The sequence below is a fragment of the Nanorana parkeri genome, unplaced genomic scaffold, assembly GCF_000935625.1.
Source record: "Nanorana parkeri isolate BGI_ZX_2015 unplaced genomic scaffold, ASM93562v1 scaffold310, whole genome shotgun sequence".
Taxonomy (NCBI): Eukaryota; Metazoa; Chordata; class Amphibia; order Anura; family Dicroglossidae; genus Nanorana; species Nanorana parkeri.
The window spans coordinates 952,781-970,698 of record NW_017306578.1 but is presented as its reverse complement, the minus strand read 5'-3'; the positions used below and the strand labels follow the sequence as shown (position 1 = coordinate 970,698).

At 40.4% G+C, this 17,918-nt stretch overlaps 1 protein-coding gene across 1 annotated transcript in view; it reads left to right on the top strand.

Annotated features, from left to right (window-relative positions):
- The window catches only part of DNAH6 (dynein axonemal heavy chain 6), a 206,105-nt gene that overhangs the window by 50,392 nt on the left and 137,795 nt on the right, over window positions 1–17,918 (top strand). Inside the window, exons 16-26 of the mRNA XM_018557925.1 lie at window positions 286–399; window positions 477–620; window positions 2,881–3,093; window positions 7,184–7,276; window positions 10,381–10,500; window positions 11,458–11,638; window positions 12,559–12,655; window positions 14,550–14,745; window positions 15,414–15,578; window positions 15,712–15,825; window positions 15,891–16,016. Of these exons, the coding sequence (XP_018413427.1) occupies window positions 286–399; window positions 477–620; window positions 2,881–3,093; window positions 7,184–7,276; window positions 10,381–10,500; window positions 11,458–11,638; window positions 12,559–12,655; window positions 14,550–14,745; window positions 15,414–15,578; window positions 15,712–15,825; window positions 15,891–16,016 (1,563 nt within the window). The remainder of the gene's footprint in view (window positions 1–285; window positions 400–476; window positions 621–2,880; window positions 3,094–7,183; window positions 7,277–10,380; window positions 10,501–11,457; window positions 11,639–12,558; window positions 12,656–14,549; window positions 14,746–15,413; window positions 15,579–15,711; window positions 15,826–15,890; window positions 16,017–17,918) is intronic.

Genomic DNA, 17,918 nt, shown 5'->3' with positions numbered 1-17,918 from the left:
GCAGAAAAAAAGCCCCCCCCCCCCCCCCTTTCCCGTTTAGCTATGTATTCTCTCAGCTGCTAATTCTAAACCAGCCTCTTTTGTACATTATTCAACATTGTTGCTACCTGGGTAAATTATTATGTGGAGACTCTTTGTCTTGGTCCCCTTTTGTTGTTAGCCATCATTGTATTAATGTGGATGCTTTTAGGTCGAGCCTCGCTGATCTGTTTTAAATGGTAAGGACATCTAAGTACTTTAATGACTGATATGCCTGATTAAACTCATATGCATTGGCATCTATAGGTTGAAGTGACCAGATTTGATGCACTGGAAGAAGTGAGTGCAGAAGTAAAACTGAAACAGCTGCTGTGGGATTCAATGACTGAATGGGATACCCTAGAAGCTGAGTGGATGAAGGTAAATAACTAATATTCTGTGGATCAAAATAAACTATGAATAATAATTAACTGAATTTCATTTAATTTTATTTCTAGTCTAACTTTGAAATGCTGGACCCTGAGCAACTGAATTCCTTAGTGCTTAAATTTGCTAAATTTGTAAATCAGCTGGAAAAAGGATTACCTCCAAATAATGTAGTCCCACGACTGAAAGAGAAGGTAGAGAATATGAAAGAGAAGGTAAGACACTTGCTGTAAAGGGATAACTCTTTTTACTGCAGTATATCTACTCAGTGATGCTAAGCAAATAATATAGTATAATGTCTTCTGTGATAATATGGAGGGGAAATCTCTGTGTAAGGAAAATGACCAAGAAGCTATGTTACACAAGTAATGGGTATTTCTATTTGTGTCTGTTGGTGAATGGAGCTGTGATAGGGGTGGTGTGGCAAATAAGTAACAACTTGCCACATACCTGGGTGGAGCTGATGAGGGGGCTTCTTTTGCACCACTCGTCCAACACTCCTGGAAGTAGTGACAGGGAATGTGAGGACACAAACTGGCATGAGTGCCAATTTTGCAGGCTGGACTGGATCTGCATAGAGACTCGGGTGCATGGACCAGATGGCTGTAGGCTGCAAGACCAGGACAAACACCAGAATACTGGAGTAACAGAGCAGATAATAGTAGTGTATTCGGGTTCCCAAGTCGTGGTCACTAACAGCCAAACAGCGGAGTACCAAATCAGAAACCAGGAGTAGAGTTGGTGTTACAAGCCAAGGTTGGTAACAGAGGATTAGAGAGGTATCGAGCAGAAGGCAACATTCAGAGTCCAGTAAGCAGACCGAGGTTACAATAGGCAGGCAGAGATCCAGAGAGAAGTCAGCGGGCAGGCTGGGTCATGCACAGGTAAGCAGGATAACGAATCAGGTTACATGTACTCGGGGTCAAACCGAAGACCACTCAACAATCTGTCCATGACACACGTCTGTTTAAATAGGACATTTGGCACTGAGCATGCATGCACGCAAATGCATGTGCACCTGCCGGCTAATGCCTATAATCCTGTACACAGGCCACAAACCACAGTACGCACACGTGCTTGAGCCTGCTTTGGTCTTCGTGTATGTACTGAACCCTCCTTACACAACTGCTGCTAGGGTAGTAGTGGCTTGTCTTGCCTTGATGTTTGTGGAGATACACACAGTTTACTAGCAAACACAAGGGTGGCTCCATAGAAACCTGCAAGGGTAAGTTGCCATCCTAAACAGGATATCAGGGCCAGTGCTCAAGTAATCAGTAGCAGACTTCATTGGTAGTGATTTCATCATGGTCTGAAAAAGCTTAAAAACCTTTTGACTTTAATAGCACTTTAAGTGCATATAAAAGACATGCAGTGAAGCCTGTTATAAATACATCTTACCACATGTGTATAAGAGTAAAGAAGCTATTAGTTTTATAAGATGATTCTAGATGGATATTCCCTAAATTAGTGGTTCTCAACCTTATTAGGGCCGGGCCCCTTGGTAAAATTTGCCAAGTTGTGGTGACTCCCAACGGAGCACTGGACTCTGTACTTAGTAACGCTCTGGACTCTGGACTTAATAACGCTCTGGACTCGGGACTTAGTAATACACTGGACTTAGTAACTCTCCTGAATCTGGACTTAGTAATGCGCTGGGCTCTGGACTTAGTAATGCACTGGACTCTGCACTCAGTGACGCACTGGACTCTGGACTTAGTAACGCACTGGACTCTGAACTTAGTAACGCCCTGGACTCTGGACTTAGTAATACACTGGACTCAGGACTTAGTAACTCATTAGACTCAGGACTTAGTAATGCACTGGACTCTAGACTTAGTAACTCTCTGGACTCAGGACTTAGTAACTCACTGGACTCAGGACTTAGTAAGACACTGGACTCTGGACTTAGTAATGCTCTGGACTCTGGACTTAACGAAGGAGCCGCTGCAAGTGCTGTTTCAAATAAGCACCCAGGTCCCTTGTAGTTTACCACCGTTCCCATCCCATTCACCTGTATCTCCTGTCCTGGTGATGGCCGTGTGTGCTCAGAATGAAGTGGTTTTCGGGGCACGCCCCCTTCATCAGAGCTCTAGCCATCCCAGAGGGCAGACAGTGTAAAGATTGAAACGCAGGCAATCAGGAGATTGCAGCTGTTGCTGCACACGGCGACCTACTCAACAGGGGTTGCGACCCACTTTTGGGTTGCGACCCACAGGTTGAGAACCGCTGCCCTAGATGTTTATGTAAGAATGTGGACTTGCAGTATGCTCGAAGGGAAATCAGACCATAAACTGCTTTTTCCAAAATGTAGATTTGTTTTGTGAGAAAATATCTGAGGGCTTTATTGTTTTTTTTTTTTACATGCAATATTTTTAGCCTGGTTGGAAATATTGTTGACTTTATAGTATTTCTGTTTGGCTTTATTATGCGTGCAGTATCATGGTTTTTTATCATTAATGACTTCGTATTTTACAGGTACCAGTGATAACTGACCTAAGAAATCCATGTTTGAAGCCACGGCATTGGGCAGCCCTAGAACAGGAGATCAATGCTATGCTGATAGACCCTGAGAACCCTCTGTCCTTAGAGAAGCTTATTGAAATAGGTGCATTTCAATGTGCGCAGACAATTCAGGATGTATCCGGACAGGCATCTGGAGAAGCATCACTGGAGACTATACTTAAAAAGGTACAGTATACTTTTGCATAACATTATTCTTGGATTTATATTTTCTAGTTTTAAATCGATTGATCTATTTAAAACTAGCTAGCAGCAGGATCACAACAATGCAATGGCCACTATGAGGCTGATTTTTTAAAGGAATTGAGACCCTTCACACAAAAAATGTGTGAATATTCACTTAAATTATCTAGTTATGTGGAAAGCAAATTTGGTTTCATGCTAAATATCCAACCATGTGCAGATGCGTTTAACATGATTGGATAAGTGAAATGAATATTCAGAATATTCACACATTTTATGAGTGGAGAATCTTACCTTCCTTAGGAAATCAGCCTTTTTCTTTTTGGTCGCTGGGCAAAATGTTGCAGTATTTTAATAGGTATCAAGTGAGCAGTGACGCGGCTACACATCACTGGTTTTGAACAGCAAGGGAGTGATTCAATGGGAGAAGGTGAGTTGAGTTTAAGTGATTGTGCCACTGGTAGGTTGTTGATCATGACAGAATTGCTAGTGTAACATAGAACTGATATGCATTAACCTATTACCTACTCATATAGTCATATTTATTTAAGCCGAAGTTTACTTTTCACATTTGCTAAGCATAAGGCCTAATTTACTAGGATTGAAGACATGTTTGGTCATATGTTGATCCACAGTGATGCTAGAATACCCTCTTCAATAACAAGAGTACTTGTATAAACCGATACATGTAGTACCTTAATGCAAATTAGGGTGGAAAATGTTTACACATAATCAGCTATAGCCCTAACACCTCTTAGGGTGTTAGCTGTTTAACCTGCGGATTTGTCCCTTTAAGCATAAATAGGTACTCTCAGAGGCGGCTCTTTAATTAGGCTTTCGGCCAGTGGTCCTCTGGAGCTCCGCCCACCAGCCACTGGTAAGCCATCTCACCCCTCCCATCCACCGTGCAAGGATCCCAATCTGGCTGGGAGGGCGGAGTTAAATCTGGCTGGGAGTGTGGATCGTAAGGGTTGAACCCTGGTGAGACCCCACAGGCCTGAGCGGGGCCTCATGTTTAGGTTTCGCCTAAGGCCTCGCAAACTCTAGAGCCGCCTCTGGGTACTCTGATTAATTTCTTCTTATTTGGTTAAAAAAGGCAATAAGTACAGTGTAGTATATACATCTATGTATTCACTATAATGCCAGTTTGTAAAAATACATAAAAATTAATTAAATATAAGTAAAGTTTTTTTTAATCCTGTATAGTAGAAAAATAAGAATAATGATGAAAGAAGAATAGTTAATAGTTGCTACTTGTAAAATTGCATTATTAAGGAAGGAGACTATTTTAATAATGGTTTATTTTATTAATGGCCTGTTGCCAAAGACCACATTCATTCACTGCCTACGAAATGTCCAGTTTTAGTAAATTGGGCCCATAATGTTAGTGGTTGCCATGGGTAATATGAATACATGCAGAACCTATCTTTTTAGAAACAAGGTCTATTGGAGGCATTCTAGCCTAATTTCTGCTGCAAGTAAGACATAATTATCTCAGCAGCCTCAAGGGAAAAATAGTGCAATCAAGAAAGATTGAAAGTCATTTTTACTGTTAATTTCAGCTACATTATACCAGAATTTCAGAAAACCCTAGATACAGAAGCATGTTAGGAACTGCAATGATTAAAGACTTCTTAGGTTATTCAACAAAAAAAGTGCATGGAAAGCATCTATTTTGTTATTTTCCATAAAGAAAATATGGCGTGTCAGGCTGGCCATAGATGAGAAAAACATAGATGAGAAAATACTTTCCCAACAGTGATAGCAAAGCAGAAGTGCTGCTTTAATTCCAAAGCCTTCCCCCAAAGGGATTTTTTTTAAACGAAAAATTTCCTGGCCAATATCTAGTGCTTGCAACAACGGTGGACCTCATCATCACTACAATGTATATCAGAAACAGCCCAATTGCCGCTTATATGGCTAGAATCACTTAGATTATTTCTGATTGGTTGATATGGATTATTGCAATTGTTGCTACACTCTTTGTCTACCATCTAAGCGCAACTGTAAAGTGGAATTATCTTAGTGGCTGGCTGATAGGAAATTATATAGGAAATGAGCCTTGCAACTAAATCAATCTAAATATGGGATAAGGGAGGTTTGATGGGAATTAGCAGAGTTCCTGTTTCACTAATGAAAAGAGCTGCAGACTCATGTTAGTGCATTGAACTCATGTGAGGCTGTGGATAGGCTGCGGAGAGCTGACTGTAGTATGATTCAGGGGAATTACTGGATAGGAAGCTGCCTGTCAGTAGCACAGTATCACTACCCCTACCCACAGCTATACATTTCTCTCAAATGTCTTTTGAAATTTACTGCAAATATTCTGTGAATGTAATGGAACTGCAGCATAGGAATCCCTCAATAATAGTAAAAAAGTAATCACAAAACATAGCAGCTTATCAACTAACAGCATGCACTTTACAGATCACATTTTTTGTATCTACTGGGACTACCAAATGATGCCAGCTAACATTTACTGCCTGTATCTAGTAAACATGCAAGCTTTTATATTTCCCTTTTGAAAATGTTCTCCTATTTTACAGTGAATATTTTTAAATGTAGTATTACTACAGTATAAAGTTACAAAAAATAATTGTTGAATTGCAACTTAGAACTATATGTTTATCCTGAGTTTTTCTGATATACACTATATTGCCAAAGGTATTGGGGCACCCCTCCAAATCATTGGGTTCAGGTGTTCCAATCACCTCCATGGCCACAGGTGTATAAAATCAAGCACCTAGGCATGCAGACTGCTTCTACAAACATTTGTGAAAGAATGGGTCGCTCTCAGGAGCTCAGTGAAATAAAGTGTGGTACCGTGATAGGTTGCCACCTGTGCAATAAGTCTATCCGTGAAATTTCCTTCCTAGTAAATATTCCAAGGTCAACTGTTAGTGGTATTATAACAAAGTGGAAGCAACTGGGAACAACAGCAACTCAGCCACAAAGTGGTAGGCCACGTAAAATGACAGAGCGGGGTCAGTGCATGCTGAAGCGCACAGTGCGTAGAAGTCGCCAACTGTCGGCAGAGTCAATAGCTACAGACCACCAAACTTCGTGTTGCCTTCAGATTGGCACAACAACAGTGTGTAAAGAGCTTCATGGAATGGGTTTCCGTAGCCGAGCAGCTGCATCCAAGCCTTACACCACCAAGTACAATGCAAAGCGTCTGATGCAGTGGTGTTAAGCACGCCGCCACTGGACTCTAGAGAAGTGGAGACGTGTTTTCTGGAGTGTGGAATCACAATTATTAGTGTTAGGATTGCACCGAAATTTCGAAAACTTTCTGACACTTTTTGGCCTAAAATGGTACTATGGGCAAAATACCAATTGTACAAAAATTCCCTGCTGACTGCCGGTCTGGGACACAGAGCTGATCCAGCTACCTGTGCCCAGTGGGGAGGAGAGAAGCTATTGAGAGGCCGAGCAGGGTGGTGCGGGGCGGAGACAGCTGTACTGTACATCAGTACTGATTGCTGGGTGTTTGTACTTCGCTCTCCATTCTAAGTGCCTGTCACAGGAGGCTGAGCTCTCCTCCCACACTGCCCCATTCAGCATCCTGTGACAGGCGGAGCACAAACACTCAGCGATCTGTACTGATCGCTGAGTGTTTGTAAAAAATTGAGGACATTGTAACCTTACTGTGTCCCCAGTCATGAATGAACAGGAAGTCCCCTACATCACATACTATCTCCTCAGTTTATAAATGGACAGGAGCACTCAGTATAGAGGCTTCATGTTCATTCATAACAGGGGCTGCAGAAAAAGATATTGAGGACTCTGTGTTCTATAACTATTTTTCTATTTTAAAAGATAAATATCAGGTGTCTGTTTAGAACCCTAACTCTTTCCCCAAGGCCCCCGAAGTATAAAGTAATAATAATAATAATACAATAATGAAAACATTATTTAAAAAAATTTAAAAAGTATTGGAAAAGGTAATTTTTGGTTTCAGTTTCGGCCTGACAAATGTTTTGGTCTAAAAATTTCATGTCAGTGCATCCCTAGTTAGTGTTTTTGATGAATTATGTTCTATATTGATAAAGGCACAATAATTATTTCTGTGCAGGTGGAGGATTCCTGGAAAACAACTGAACTTACTGCTGTACCACATCGGGACTCTAAGGACGTGTTTATCCTTGGTGGAACTGATGATATTCAGGTGAGAAGCGACATTTGTTAATGCAGTTATCAGTAATTGTGCTTTCTTCTTCCTATTGTAAGTGCTGCCCAATGTGCTAGTTAAAATGCAGCCCCTGAACTGTTTATTATTATAAGTTCTACCTGTACCATTAGCACCCTCCTAACTGTGCCTAAATGTACTAATATATTGTTGATAATATGAAAGTAGCACAGGGATGCAATTTCTCCATTTGTTTTCCCATTGGTTATACTACTATGTTGCTGCTGAGGAGGAGGGAAGAGGCCTGGTTTTATGAGCATAGTTATATTAAACTGTATAGTGGGGGTTTTTATTTTTTTTATTTTCTATAGTCAAAGATAAATAATTAAACAATTTAAAAAGATTTTTTCAGGTAATTATGAACTGTCACACTTAGATACTGTGTAGTCTTTTATCTGGTAAGCAGAGGTGAAGCTCCTTTCATTGCTCTTTCTAACTGCCACTCATTGAAATAAGCTTTTTGTTGATAGAGATCAGTAGATAAAGGTGAAATATACACTTAGTACCACATGAGTCAGAGCAATTAGTTATTCCTTATCAGACAACAATTTGTGAGCTAGTGAAATAATTTGTTTTTGAGCACCGATAGCTTAAAACTGAAGTCCCTTTCTTATTGCAGTAGAAATGTAGAGCATCCTGAATATACTGTACCAGTGATACGAGTGCCTTTTAAATAAGGGCATGCAGCATAAAACAGACTCCATAATATACAATTACTTCTTCTGAGTGCTCAAATCAGGGATTGAGTGGATCAGTGCAGCAAAAATGCCTATGAATCTTCAGTAAACAGAAAAAATGTATGCTATTCCCATTTAGCTCTAATACAAATCTTACAGAGTTATTCACAAAAGGGTGAAGAGTTTGGAGAAGACAGGAGAAGTGAACAATCTAGGACAACATAGCTGATTTGGAAAGATACTTCATTCAGCTCACTTTCCAATTCAGCTATTTTGTCCTAGATTGTTCACTTCTCCTGCCTTCTCCAAACTCTTCACCCTTTAGTGAATACCCCCCTTAGATTTTCCAGACAAGGGCAAGCATGGGCCCACCCCACATGCCTCCTGCAACTTCATATTGGTCATAAGGCTACACATCATGTTTAAAGGCCAACTGGGGGTTGAAAGAGACAGGATGGGTGGGCCAGTCTGTCTGCATTTCATTTATCATTTGTTTACGGTGCCCACAACCACTGTCACATTGAAACTGTTAGGTGACTATTGGCAATACAGACAAACCTGGTTTGAGTCTTGATGTAAATATGTTATATAATTTAATAGATTGAAACTGTAGGTTCCAATTATGTAACAAAATGTAAGACCACCAATTCAGTATTACTGCAGGAGTGAATTGTGTAAGAATCATCATCAAACGTAGAGCTTTCAAGCACTTAGTCACAGCCCACTAATATTTGTCGACCAAGTGGCAGAACAGAAGATCTTTTCAGCCAAGGGAAATTCCAGCACAACACATCAAAGAAGAATTTTTAGCCTTATGGATTTTAATGGCATGGCTCATTCGGCTATCAAGAACCAGAGAAAACTGTTCCAGGTGCAGCCTCTCTGCCAGTTGGTTCTCTTTGTTTTTAGATTAGTCTTCCAGTCTTCTTGTACGCAGACTAACTCTTGTGGCAACTTCCCACTGCTGCTCAGATCTGAGTGTACCGTAGGTTGAAGTTCCTGCCTGTTACACACACACACACACACACACACACCTGAACACACACAATCAATTTATCCTACTCACACACTTTCTTGGCTAATCCAGGAGCAGTCTTTTAACCCCCCCATACAATGTGTAGGACCTGGTTAGGCTAGTTGTTGACCCTGCATCTACTACCACCAGCATACCCAGTAAACCCCCTCTGGCAATAAACCCTGTCTGAGAAGCTGTTCTGGCCCAAGAACTGTTTGTCACACCGAGCTAACTAGTCTGCTTGTGCTGTTTTTGAGGCATCTTTGTGCCAGAAAGTTACAGTGCGCTGCTCAGTCTCTAACAGTCTTGCTATAATATATTAGGAAACTTAAGTGCAACCTCTACTCCCAACAGTTTATTGAGTTAGTACTGTAATACCAGTTCCTAGAATACAATATCCCTTTTGGGTTTAGCAATATTTAGTCATGTTCAGGCTAGTGTGCTATGTATGCCACGGCTACTTTGTATTCTCTGTCCATCACTGTCTAACTGCCATAAAAAGACACTTACACGAAGGCTACAAATTAGCTTGTGCTGAATAACAGATGGATATAATTTTATTTAATGATATGTAGATGTTTGTTACTGTAAAAACAGAGTGGGCATATGTTTCTTTTTGTACACAAGACTGCAGACAATTACAATCCCAGGAACATAGATAGCATCTCCATGAGAATCTAACATTTAGCAAGACAAAAGTTACTTGCGTTTGGAAATGTGAATCTGACCAAACTTGCATAGCAATACCAGGGACAGGAACTTTCTCAGGCTATACTACACAGTGGTATTCTTAGTTTGTGGAGTTTGTGGGGTCACTTTAAAGTAACAGCTCACTATTGTAGAACAATATAACACACCACTAAGCAGGTTATGAAACTGAAATTCAGCACTACCTAATTTTTTTTACATGTAAAGGTATACTTAAAAAATCAGCTCACTGTCTGATACCTGCAGCAAAATTGTTTAATGATCAGTCTTTGGGGTACCAATGCCAGTATTGATGCATCTCACTCAGTCATGTTTATTTTTGTGGAGAGGGGAAAGATGACTTGTGCTGGCAGAATCTAATGTTGCTACTTATCTTAGAGCAAACAGTAGTGATCAAGGTAGGTTTTGTAACAATTGGTCCCTATAAAAGTGGTTGTGCAGTGTTTGAATGTAAGCCCATTGACATGTGATTGTAAGTTAATTGGCTCATGTCCTAACTGGCCATAATATGTGTATGTATGCATGTGAGAGAGGGGCCTTACACTGCTCCTTTGGAGCAGGGACTATGTGAATGTACTGAATTTAAAATTGCTTTGTAAATTGTCAGTGCTATATAAATGCCTTTAATAAATAATAATGAACGCAGAGAAGGAAACCTAACAAGGTATTTTTATATTCTTTAGGTTCTGCTGGATGATAGCACTATAAACATATCCACCATTGCATCCTCTCGTTATGTTGGACCTATCAAGCCACGTGTTGATGAATGGCAAAGAAATTTAGCCTTGTTTAATCAAACACTTGTGAGTAAAAACAATCAGCATAAAAGTATGATACTGTATGTAATTAAGTTTCATAGTTAACTAAAAGCTCCTGTATGACAGCCTAAACAAATCCCAAATCCAGTTACTATGTGATGCACAAGTCTCATAAAATAAAAAAATGACTTTAATCCTCCCTAACTGACCCAATTCCTAATTAATTTGTGTCTCACATGCACCTCTTTCTAGACACTGCTGTTCAACAGTCAGTGCTTTCAATCCAGAAATCAGTGGGCAGGACAAGGTGTAACCAGGTGCTAAATGACAAGCTACAGCTTGTGACTTAGCAGTGACAATGCTGATAGTCATGCCCCTTCAAACATTTGTTTATTCTGATTAAATGTAATCTGGCACAGGCTACATGGAAGCATCCACTCTGCTGTTAATTCAGGAGCAGTGCTGCATTGTTGCCACCCCATCACAGGAAACTGCATTAGTTGAACTTCACTAACAGGATCAATGGGTTTTTGTGGGTATTTGTTTATTTTAGTAATGGGAAGCCATAGTTCTATTTTGATAATATACTTGTAAAAGAACAGAATTTGGGTGCCTATACTGGTCTAGATGTCTCATTGGGAAAGACAGAGATTGGGGAAATGCCACTGACTTAAATGAGTTAAATAGTCTGCCATTGTAAAATCTGCTCAATAATGTTTGTTACAAGAATTCTTATACAAGAATTTAGCAGCATACTAGACTTCTGGCAGATCAAAAGGTATTTTTCTGTACTTGCAGTGTTTTTACAGAGACAACACATTGTGGATTGTGCATGTCTTGCAGAGATGTACTGAATATGTTTCTGTTATCTTTTACTCATTTGATTTTTGTAAACTAAAATTTAGTTGATTAATATTGGTTATGTACTTTGCTCATTAACATTTCACTTGGCACATGTTGATTTATAGGTTATTTTTATGAACTTTCCTCTATAATTTTTAGGATGAGTGGCTGACCTGTCAAAGGAACTGGCTGTACCTGGAAAGTATTTTTAGCGCTCCTGATATCCAAAGACAACTTCCTGCTGAAGCCAAGATGTTTTTACAAGTGGATAAATCCTGGAAAGAGATAATGAGAAAAGTCAACCGATTACCTAATGCTCTTAGAGCAGCTACTCAACCAGGTATGCATTATTCATTGCATTCCAAATTGGAAAAGTAGGCTGATATTAATGCAAGAAGACCTGATACCAGCTGGAACTGAGACTCTGTCTAGCCTGGCGTAGGCTGCGGTGTTTGGAAGAGGATGACCAGATCTGAGGTCTGTTTTGGAAAATATATAGTTGATGGGGAGGCAAAGTGGACTTTGTAACTTTATAAATACATTCCTCACATGTCACAATACACACCAACAGAATAAATAAAACATAAATAAAAAAAATAGAATACAAAAATTACCTTATCTAATTAAAAAGCTGTCCTTGTGTCCTCCCGGCTCCGGGAGGACACATTTCCTCAGTCTCTTCTCCCCCAGTGATCAGACTGCAACATTGTAACTTTGTAACAAATCACCAGGATAGAGGCTGCAGGAGGGGGCTGAACTGTTGCAGAGTATGTGAATACAACCGAGAACTGCAAGGGCCCCAGAAATTACATGATTGGCCATCTTGATCTTAGTCCAGGACCCTGTCTGAACAAAGATGGCTAGGTCCTTCTGGAGAGTAAAGCAGATAAAGCATTGTCAGGGGGAGTTATGTGAACTCTGTGAGAGTGTATAAATACCGGACGTGTTATACTTGTACACAACTTAACATGCATGCACTTAACGTTAAAAATGACATCAGGATCTACGTTGACTTTAAATTTACTTAATTACAGCAGAATAATATCTGAGCATCAATAACTCCTAAATGTAACAATGTGTTATATGTGTACTAGAACATCATTTAGACAGTTTCTTATTTATTAGATATAATATTGCACAATACATACATTTTAACCACACAGCTTGTGGTTAAAGTAATCCTTGTATGTTTTTTTATAATGCATAATGATTGCGGCTACTGGAAATGCTTTAATTAATATAATGTTCCTTCCTGCTTAGGTCTTCTGGAGACATTTCAAAATAACAATTCACTCCTTGATCAAATTCAGAAGTGCCTGGAGGCTTATTTGGAATCCAAACGCGTTGTGTTTCCAAGGTCAGTAACAAATAAACTTCTTCATTAGTTAAATAGCTTGCCCTCCATTTTACTTTACATTATTTGTTTTACTGCTTTAAATTGCAGCAGTGTGAAAAGAACAAGATGAACGTAATGAAAATACTTAGAATAAGTATAAGCACCCTGAACAGCCATTTTATTAGCATTCTCTTATGAATGTAAAGCAAACCTGTGGTTTGTCCATGCAGGGTAAAGCAATGGGTTTAATTTAAAGGAGAACTATGAGGTGAGTGATTTTCACTCAACCTCATAGTTTGAGCCGACGTGTGACAAAGAAACTGTCACACGGCGGCTCAATAGATCAGGAAGTTAGCGAACACATACCGTCGCTCGCTCACTTCTCGATCATCTCCATGCAGAGAGACGTGACTGTCAGTCACGGCTCACCGCAGCACTGATTTCACCCCTCCCCGCTCCGATCCTCCAGCGCTGACTGGCAGAACGGATGGGGGTGGGGGCGGGTACACTCACGCAGCTGGGTGGATCTTGACAGGAATGTCAGGATCTGTCCCAGCTGCGGAGATCTCAGTATACCGCGAGCTATAGCTCGCGATATACTGAGCTTTGGGTCATGGGAGGACACTAGTATATGTCCTCCCGTGACCATTAGGAGAACTATGGTGAAAAACACTTACCCCATAGTTCTCCTTTAACAGCAGCACATATTCACCTTTCCTTCATTCCCCTGCCACTTTGTTTAACTGCCAGGAGCAAATAAAATTCTTGGCACTTCTGGTTATAAAGTAGTATGTGACTTACTCCATTTGAGAGAGCAGGGCCAGTCAACAGGCACCGGTGCTGTCACCTGAGGTGAATCCATAGCCCTGTACAACCAAGACTTGAGTGAATTGTAGCTAAAGCATGGTGGCTTCTCCTGTTGCCAGCAGCTGAATGGAGGAGTGGGGGAGAGAAGGAAAGGTAAGTACTGTGTGTGCTGCTAGAGATGGGGGGATGTGAACGAACCTGTTGCTTTGCCCTGTATGGACAAACACAGGTTCCTTTTAAAGTGCAATAGAAAAAGTGTGCCCCTTCTAGAATGGGCAAGTTGGGGAAATAACAAGCAATGTTGTCTTAGTGGCTAGCATGTGCGGGACAGAATTGCCAAAAGACAGTGGGCAGTATGTGCAGGAGAGGGGTGCAGAACCTACTCTAACCAAAACAAGAAACAGGTTTTTGACTGGGGTTAGGCTTTAAGAATGATTTAATCAGCCTTCAAAGTAGAGGCAGATTTATATTTGAATAGAGTGGTAAGGGGATAGAATTACTGTCAGGTTGTTTTTTTTTTTACTGTGTGTGTCCCTGTTAAGGAGATTCACACTTTCTAATTGCCCTGACTACCAATGTCACCAGAATTTTGAGTTGCCACCAGAACAGGAATAGAGGGGAAATTTTCCAGGGGAGACGCTTGTTTCTGTGCCAGCTGTCTATGTCTAAAAGGGGATTGCATTGGAAGAATATCCTCTCACATCCTGTTAAGTCTATAGAACAGGAAGTAAAGAGAAACATTCCTGTGGGAAAAACCATCTATTGTGGCTATCCAAGGGTCATTAAATGGCTAGGGATAAAAAGGGGGTCAGTAAATGTCAATTGGTGGTCAATAAATGAAAGAAGATTGGAAGGAAGGAAGGAAGCAAGGAAGGAAGGAAGAATCAATCTTTTGAGGTCTCTGTTGAGTACTACTATTATGTAAGTACTATTTAATACTATTATTATCCAAATGTATAAAATAAATGGTTGGGGGTTGGTGAACAATCTGAAGCTTCATAAAGAGGTCTATGAGCTGAAGATATTAGGGACCTCTGGTTTAGATGCTTTCACAAATTTTGTGAATTCAGGTGTTAATCTTGGTATCCATTTTGTATTCTTTATACAGATTTTACTTCCTGTCTAATGATGAATTGTTAGAAATACTAGCCCAGACACGTAATCCTCAGGCTGTTCAGCCTCACCTGAGAAAGTGCTTTGATGCCATTGCCAGACTAGAGTTTGCCACTGCACCTTCAGATGGGGACCAGGAGAAAGTTTTCACCAATGATATATTAGCCATGTTGTCACCCGAAGGAGAGAGAGTAAGTCTTTTTTTTCTACCTTTGAACTGAAAACATGGGAATTGCTTCATGAAAGATCTACATATAATGGTGTGTAAAACTTTCAGGAAATGACTTAATCAAATCAGTGATGAAGGTATTGTAAATCCTCAGGTAACAACCAGTTCTTAGAACTGATAACTGTCATTCATGACCAGTGTTACCAGCAGTGAAAGTTAGGGACATATCAAACTTTTTTTTTTATCATTAGTCGAAATAGAGGGAACAACCTTCCAATGGGGACACGTATTCTGGTATCAACCACATGACTGGTCACACATTCTAACGTAGTCACAAACTTTGACAGAACACAGGCAGTCTGTAGTGGGTGGCCCTGCTGGGTTCCTCCCGGAGCTCTGCTGTCTGCACTGGCTATGGGCAGCACAGTGATGTTGCACACACCATAAATTTATATAATTTAAGACTATTGAGGAACATATTTCAATGTGTTTGTGTTCAGAGTTCAGCTTAAAAAAAAAATGGAGGAAACTGTTCATCAACCTAAAACAAAGGGTTGTTTGTCCTCTTTTATGGTTTATGGTCATAAAACTATTTAATAGTATCACCATACTAATAGTCACCATTAAATATCACCATTTATTAGTATATTTCTCCTGACAGCGAATGATGTAACTGATTTTTTTTACTAGGTGAGCTTGGGCAAAGGGCTAAAGGCCAGAGGAAACGTTGAGGACTGGCTGGGCAAGGTGGAGGAGGCTATGTACAGCTCCCTGAGACGTCTCAGTAAAGCTGCTATAGCTGATTATCAGAATAAAAACAGAGTGGAGTGGGTAGTCGCTGGACATCCCTCTCAGGTAATTTATCTGCTATAAATCAAGTTCAGATATTCGAAAGAAAAAAAACTCTATTAACAGTGCACTGCAAATCCACACTACTACAACGGTTCATGTGGAGCATTGTTATGGCACATTGTTATTTGCTTTATAGGTGGTGCTGACAATTTCTCAGCTCATGTGGTGCCAAGATCTCACCCACTGCCTCGAAGGGGATGGCGAGGAAAACTTGAAATCAGTGGCTGAGTTTGAAAAGGTTAATTTTGAGGTAAGTCAGTGTTCAATTATGTTTCACTGACAAAAATATAATTGTTTTCCTTTTTTTCACTTTAGAGATTAAATGCTTTAGCCGGGCTTGTCCGAGGCCATCTTCCTGCTTTACACAGAAATATCATAACTGCGCTGATAACAATTGATGTCCATGCAAGGGACATTGTCAGTGACCTTGTAAAGGACCAGGTAATTCAACCCTTTGTCATAAATACATTCATCAACATGGGTTTTATACAGCTTTAAGTATATCGTATGTACGGTTTTAAAAGTGTTACCTGTGGCAAATCTAGCTCACAATAGAAAGCAAAATCAATACAGGAATGTCTGGAGGGCTGTCATTCTATTCAATGTGCTTATTGCTTTTATCTCTCTATTTCTCTATCTCACTTATAATATCTTTAATGTAATAACTTGTTCAATAGATTTACCCTTTCAGTTAATTTATTTTTTTACATGTATTTATATAGCGCCGACAATTTACGCAGCGCTTTTACATAGTATACATATACATCACTGAATGTATACTATGTTCATTGTGATTGCCACAGTAATGTGCCTGAAAGAGCTGGGCTGTTTGCTGTTCTTTTTGTTTCCTGATTCATATAAAACATCATAAACAAATGAGGGATGAGGGACTTTACCACATTCTGTGGGGTGGGTTTACAAAAAGGCAAACAGGCTGTTCACTTTGCAAGGGAATTTGCACTTTGCAAAGGAATTATCCCTTAGCTTAGTAAATTAAGTGAATCAGGTGTATTTTTCTTGCATGTGGGTATTCTTTGCATAATGAACTTTCACCTCATTCACTAAGCTAAGAGAAAATCCCCTTGCAAAATGTACAGCCTGTTTGCTTTTAGCAAATCAACCCTTGTGTATTACTACTATCAAGTCAATGGAGTTGATTTACTGAAGGCAAATAGGCTGTTCACCTTGAAAGGGAATTTGCACTTTGCTTAGTAAATGGGGTGAACCTCTGCTAATTTCCATCATCCAGTCCTGTGCAAGCATGAAAGTGAATTTTCACCACATTCACTAAGCTAAGAGAAAATTCCCTTGGAAAGAGAACAACCTATTTGCCTTTATTAAATCATGTGAAAGAGAGTCATAACGTTTTGCCAAAGCTGTTGCTTTCTCACTGCTTATTAGTTGACAGTGGTGATTGGGTATTCTTTGCAAAGTGAATTTGCACCACATTCACTAAGTTAAAGTGACACTAAACTCAGGAGCTAAATCTTAAGAATGCATTTGAGTACCTTAACTATTAACAAAAAAGAATCTTATTTGTGTATCACTCAGCTGTAGATCCTCAAATCATCTCTGAATTGGTGCTGACACTGTCCTCCCTTCAGGAGGGTGGCTAATTTTGTTCACCATGGCCCCTGTGCAGTGGCGGACCTAAGGAACAAAGGGCCCTGGTGCAAGACAAACACAGCGCTCTCCTTCCGCAGCGCTCGGCCGGCTGTCACTTTCTCTCCTCCCGCTGGGACACAGAGCAGCGCCCAGCGGGGAGAAGAGAAAGCACGGATGCACCGCTGTATCAGCAGAAAAGTGGCAGTTTCGGCATTATGCCAAAAGTGCCATTTTCGGCCAATATGTTTTGGCGGCCAATATATCGTGCAGCCCTAATATTTACAGCAATGCAGAATGGCACAGGCTATAGAGGACTAAACATCCCAGCAATACTTTATATAACAATAGCATTTCTGTATAAAGTACTGCTGATATTTGTAGTCCTCAGCAGGCGATTGCTTGTAAGTCATACAGCAATCGCCTGCTGTTAAAAGCGGTACCAAGAGCACGGCTGCCGAAGCAGCCGTGTTCTTGTTTTAACCACTTCTGCGGGCCGCCGTCTATAGACGTACTGCGGCCTGGAAGTGGTTAGAGTGACATTAAAGTAATTTTTTTTTATCCCACCACCCAATGTTAATGTCAGCACTTACCTTAACTGATGTCTCTTAATCCGATCTTCTTTCCTGATGTTTTCATCTGTCCCTCCAGCGGTGCGGCGGGTCTCCGATCCAGCGCTGACTCCTCTGTCATTGCTGGCACTTCCTGTCCCACGGTGTCTGCATGCAGGTGCATGCGTCC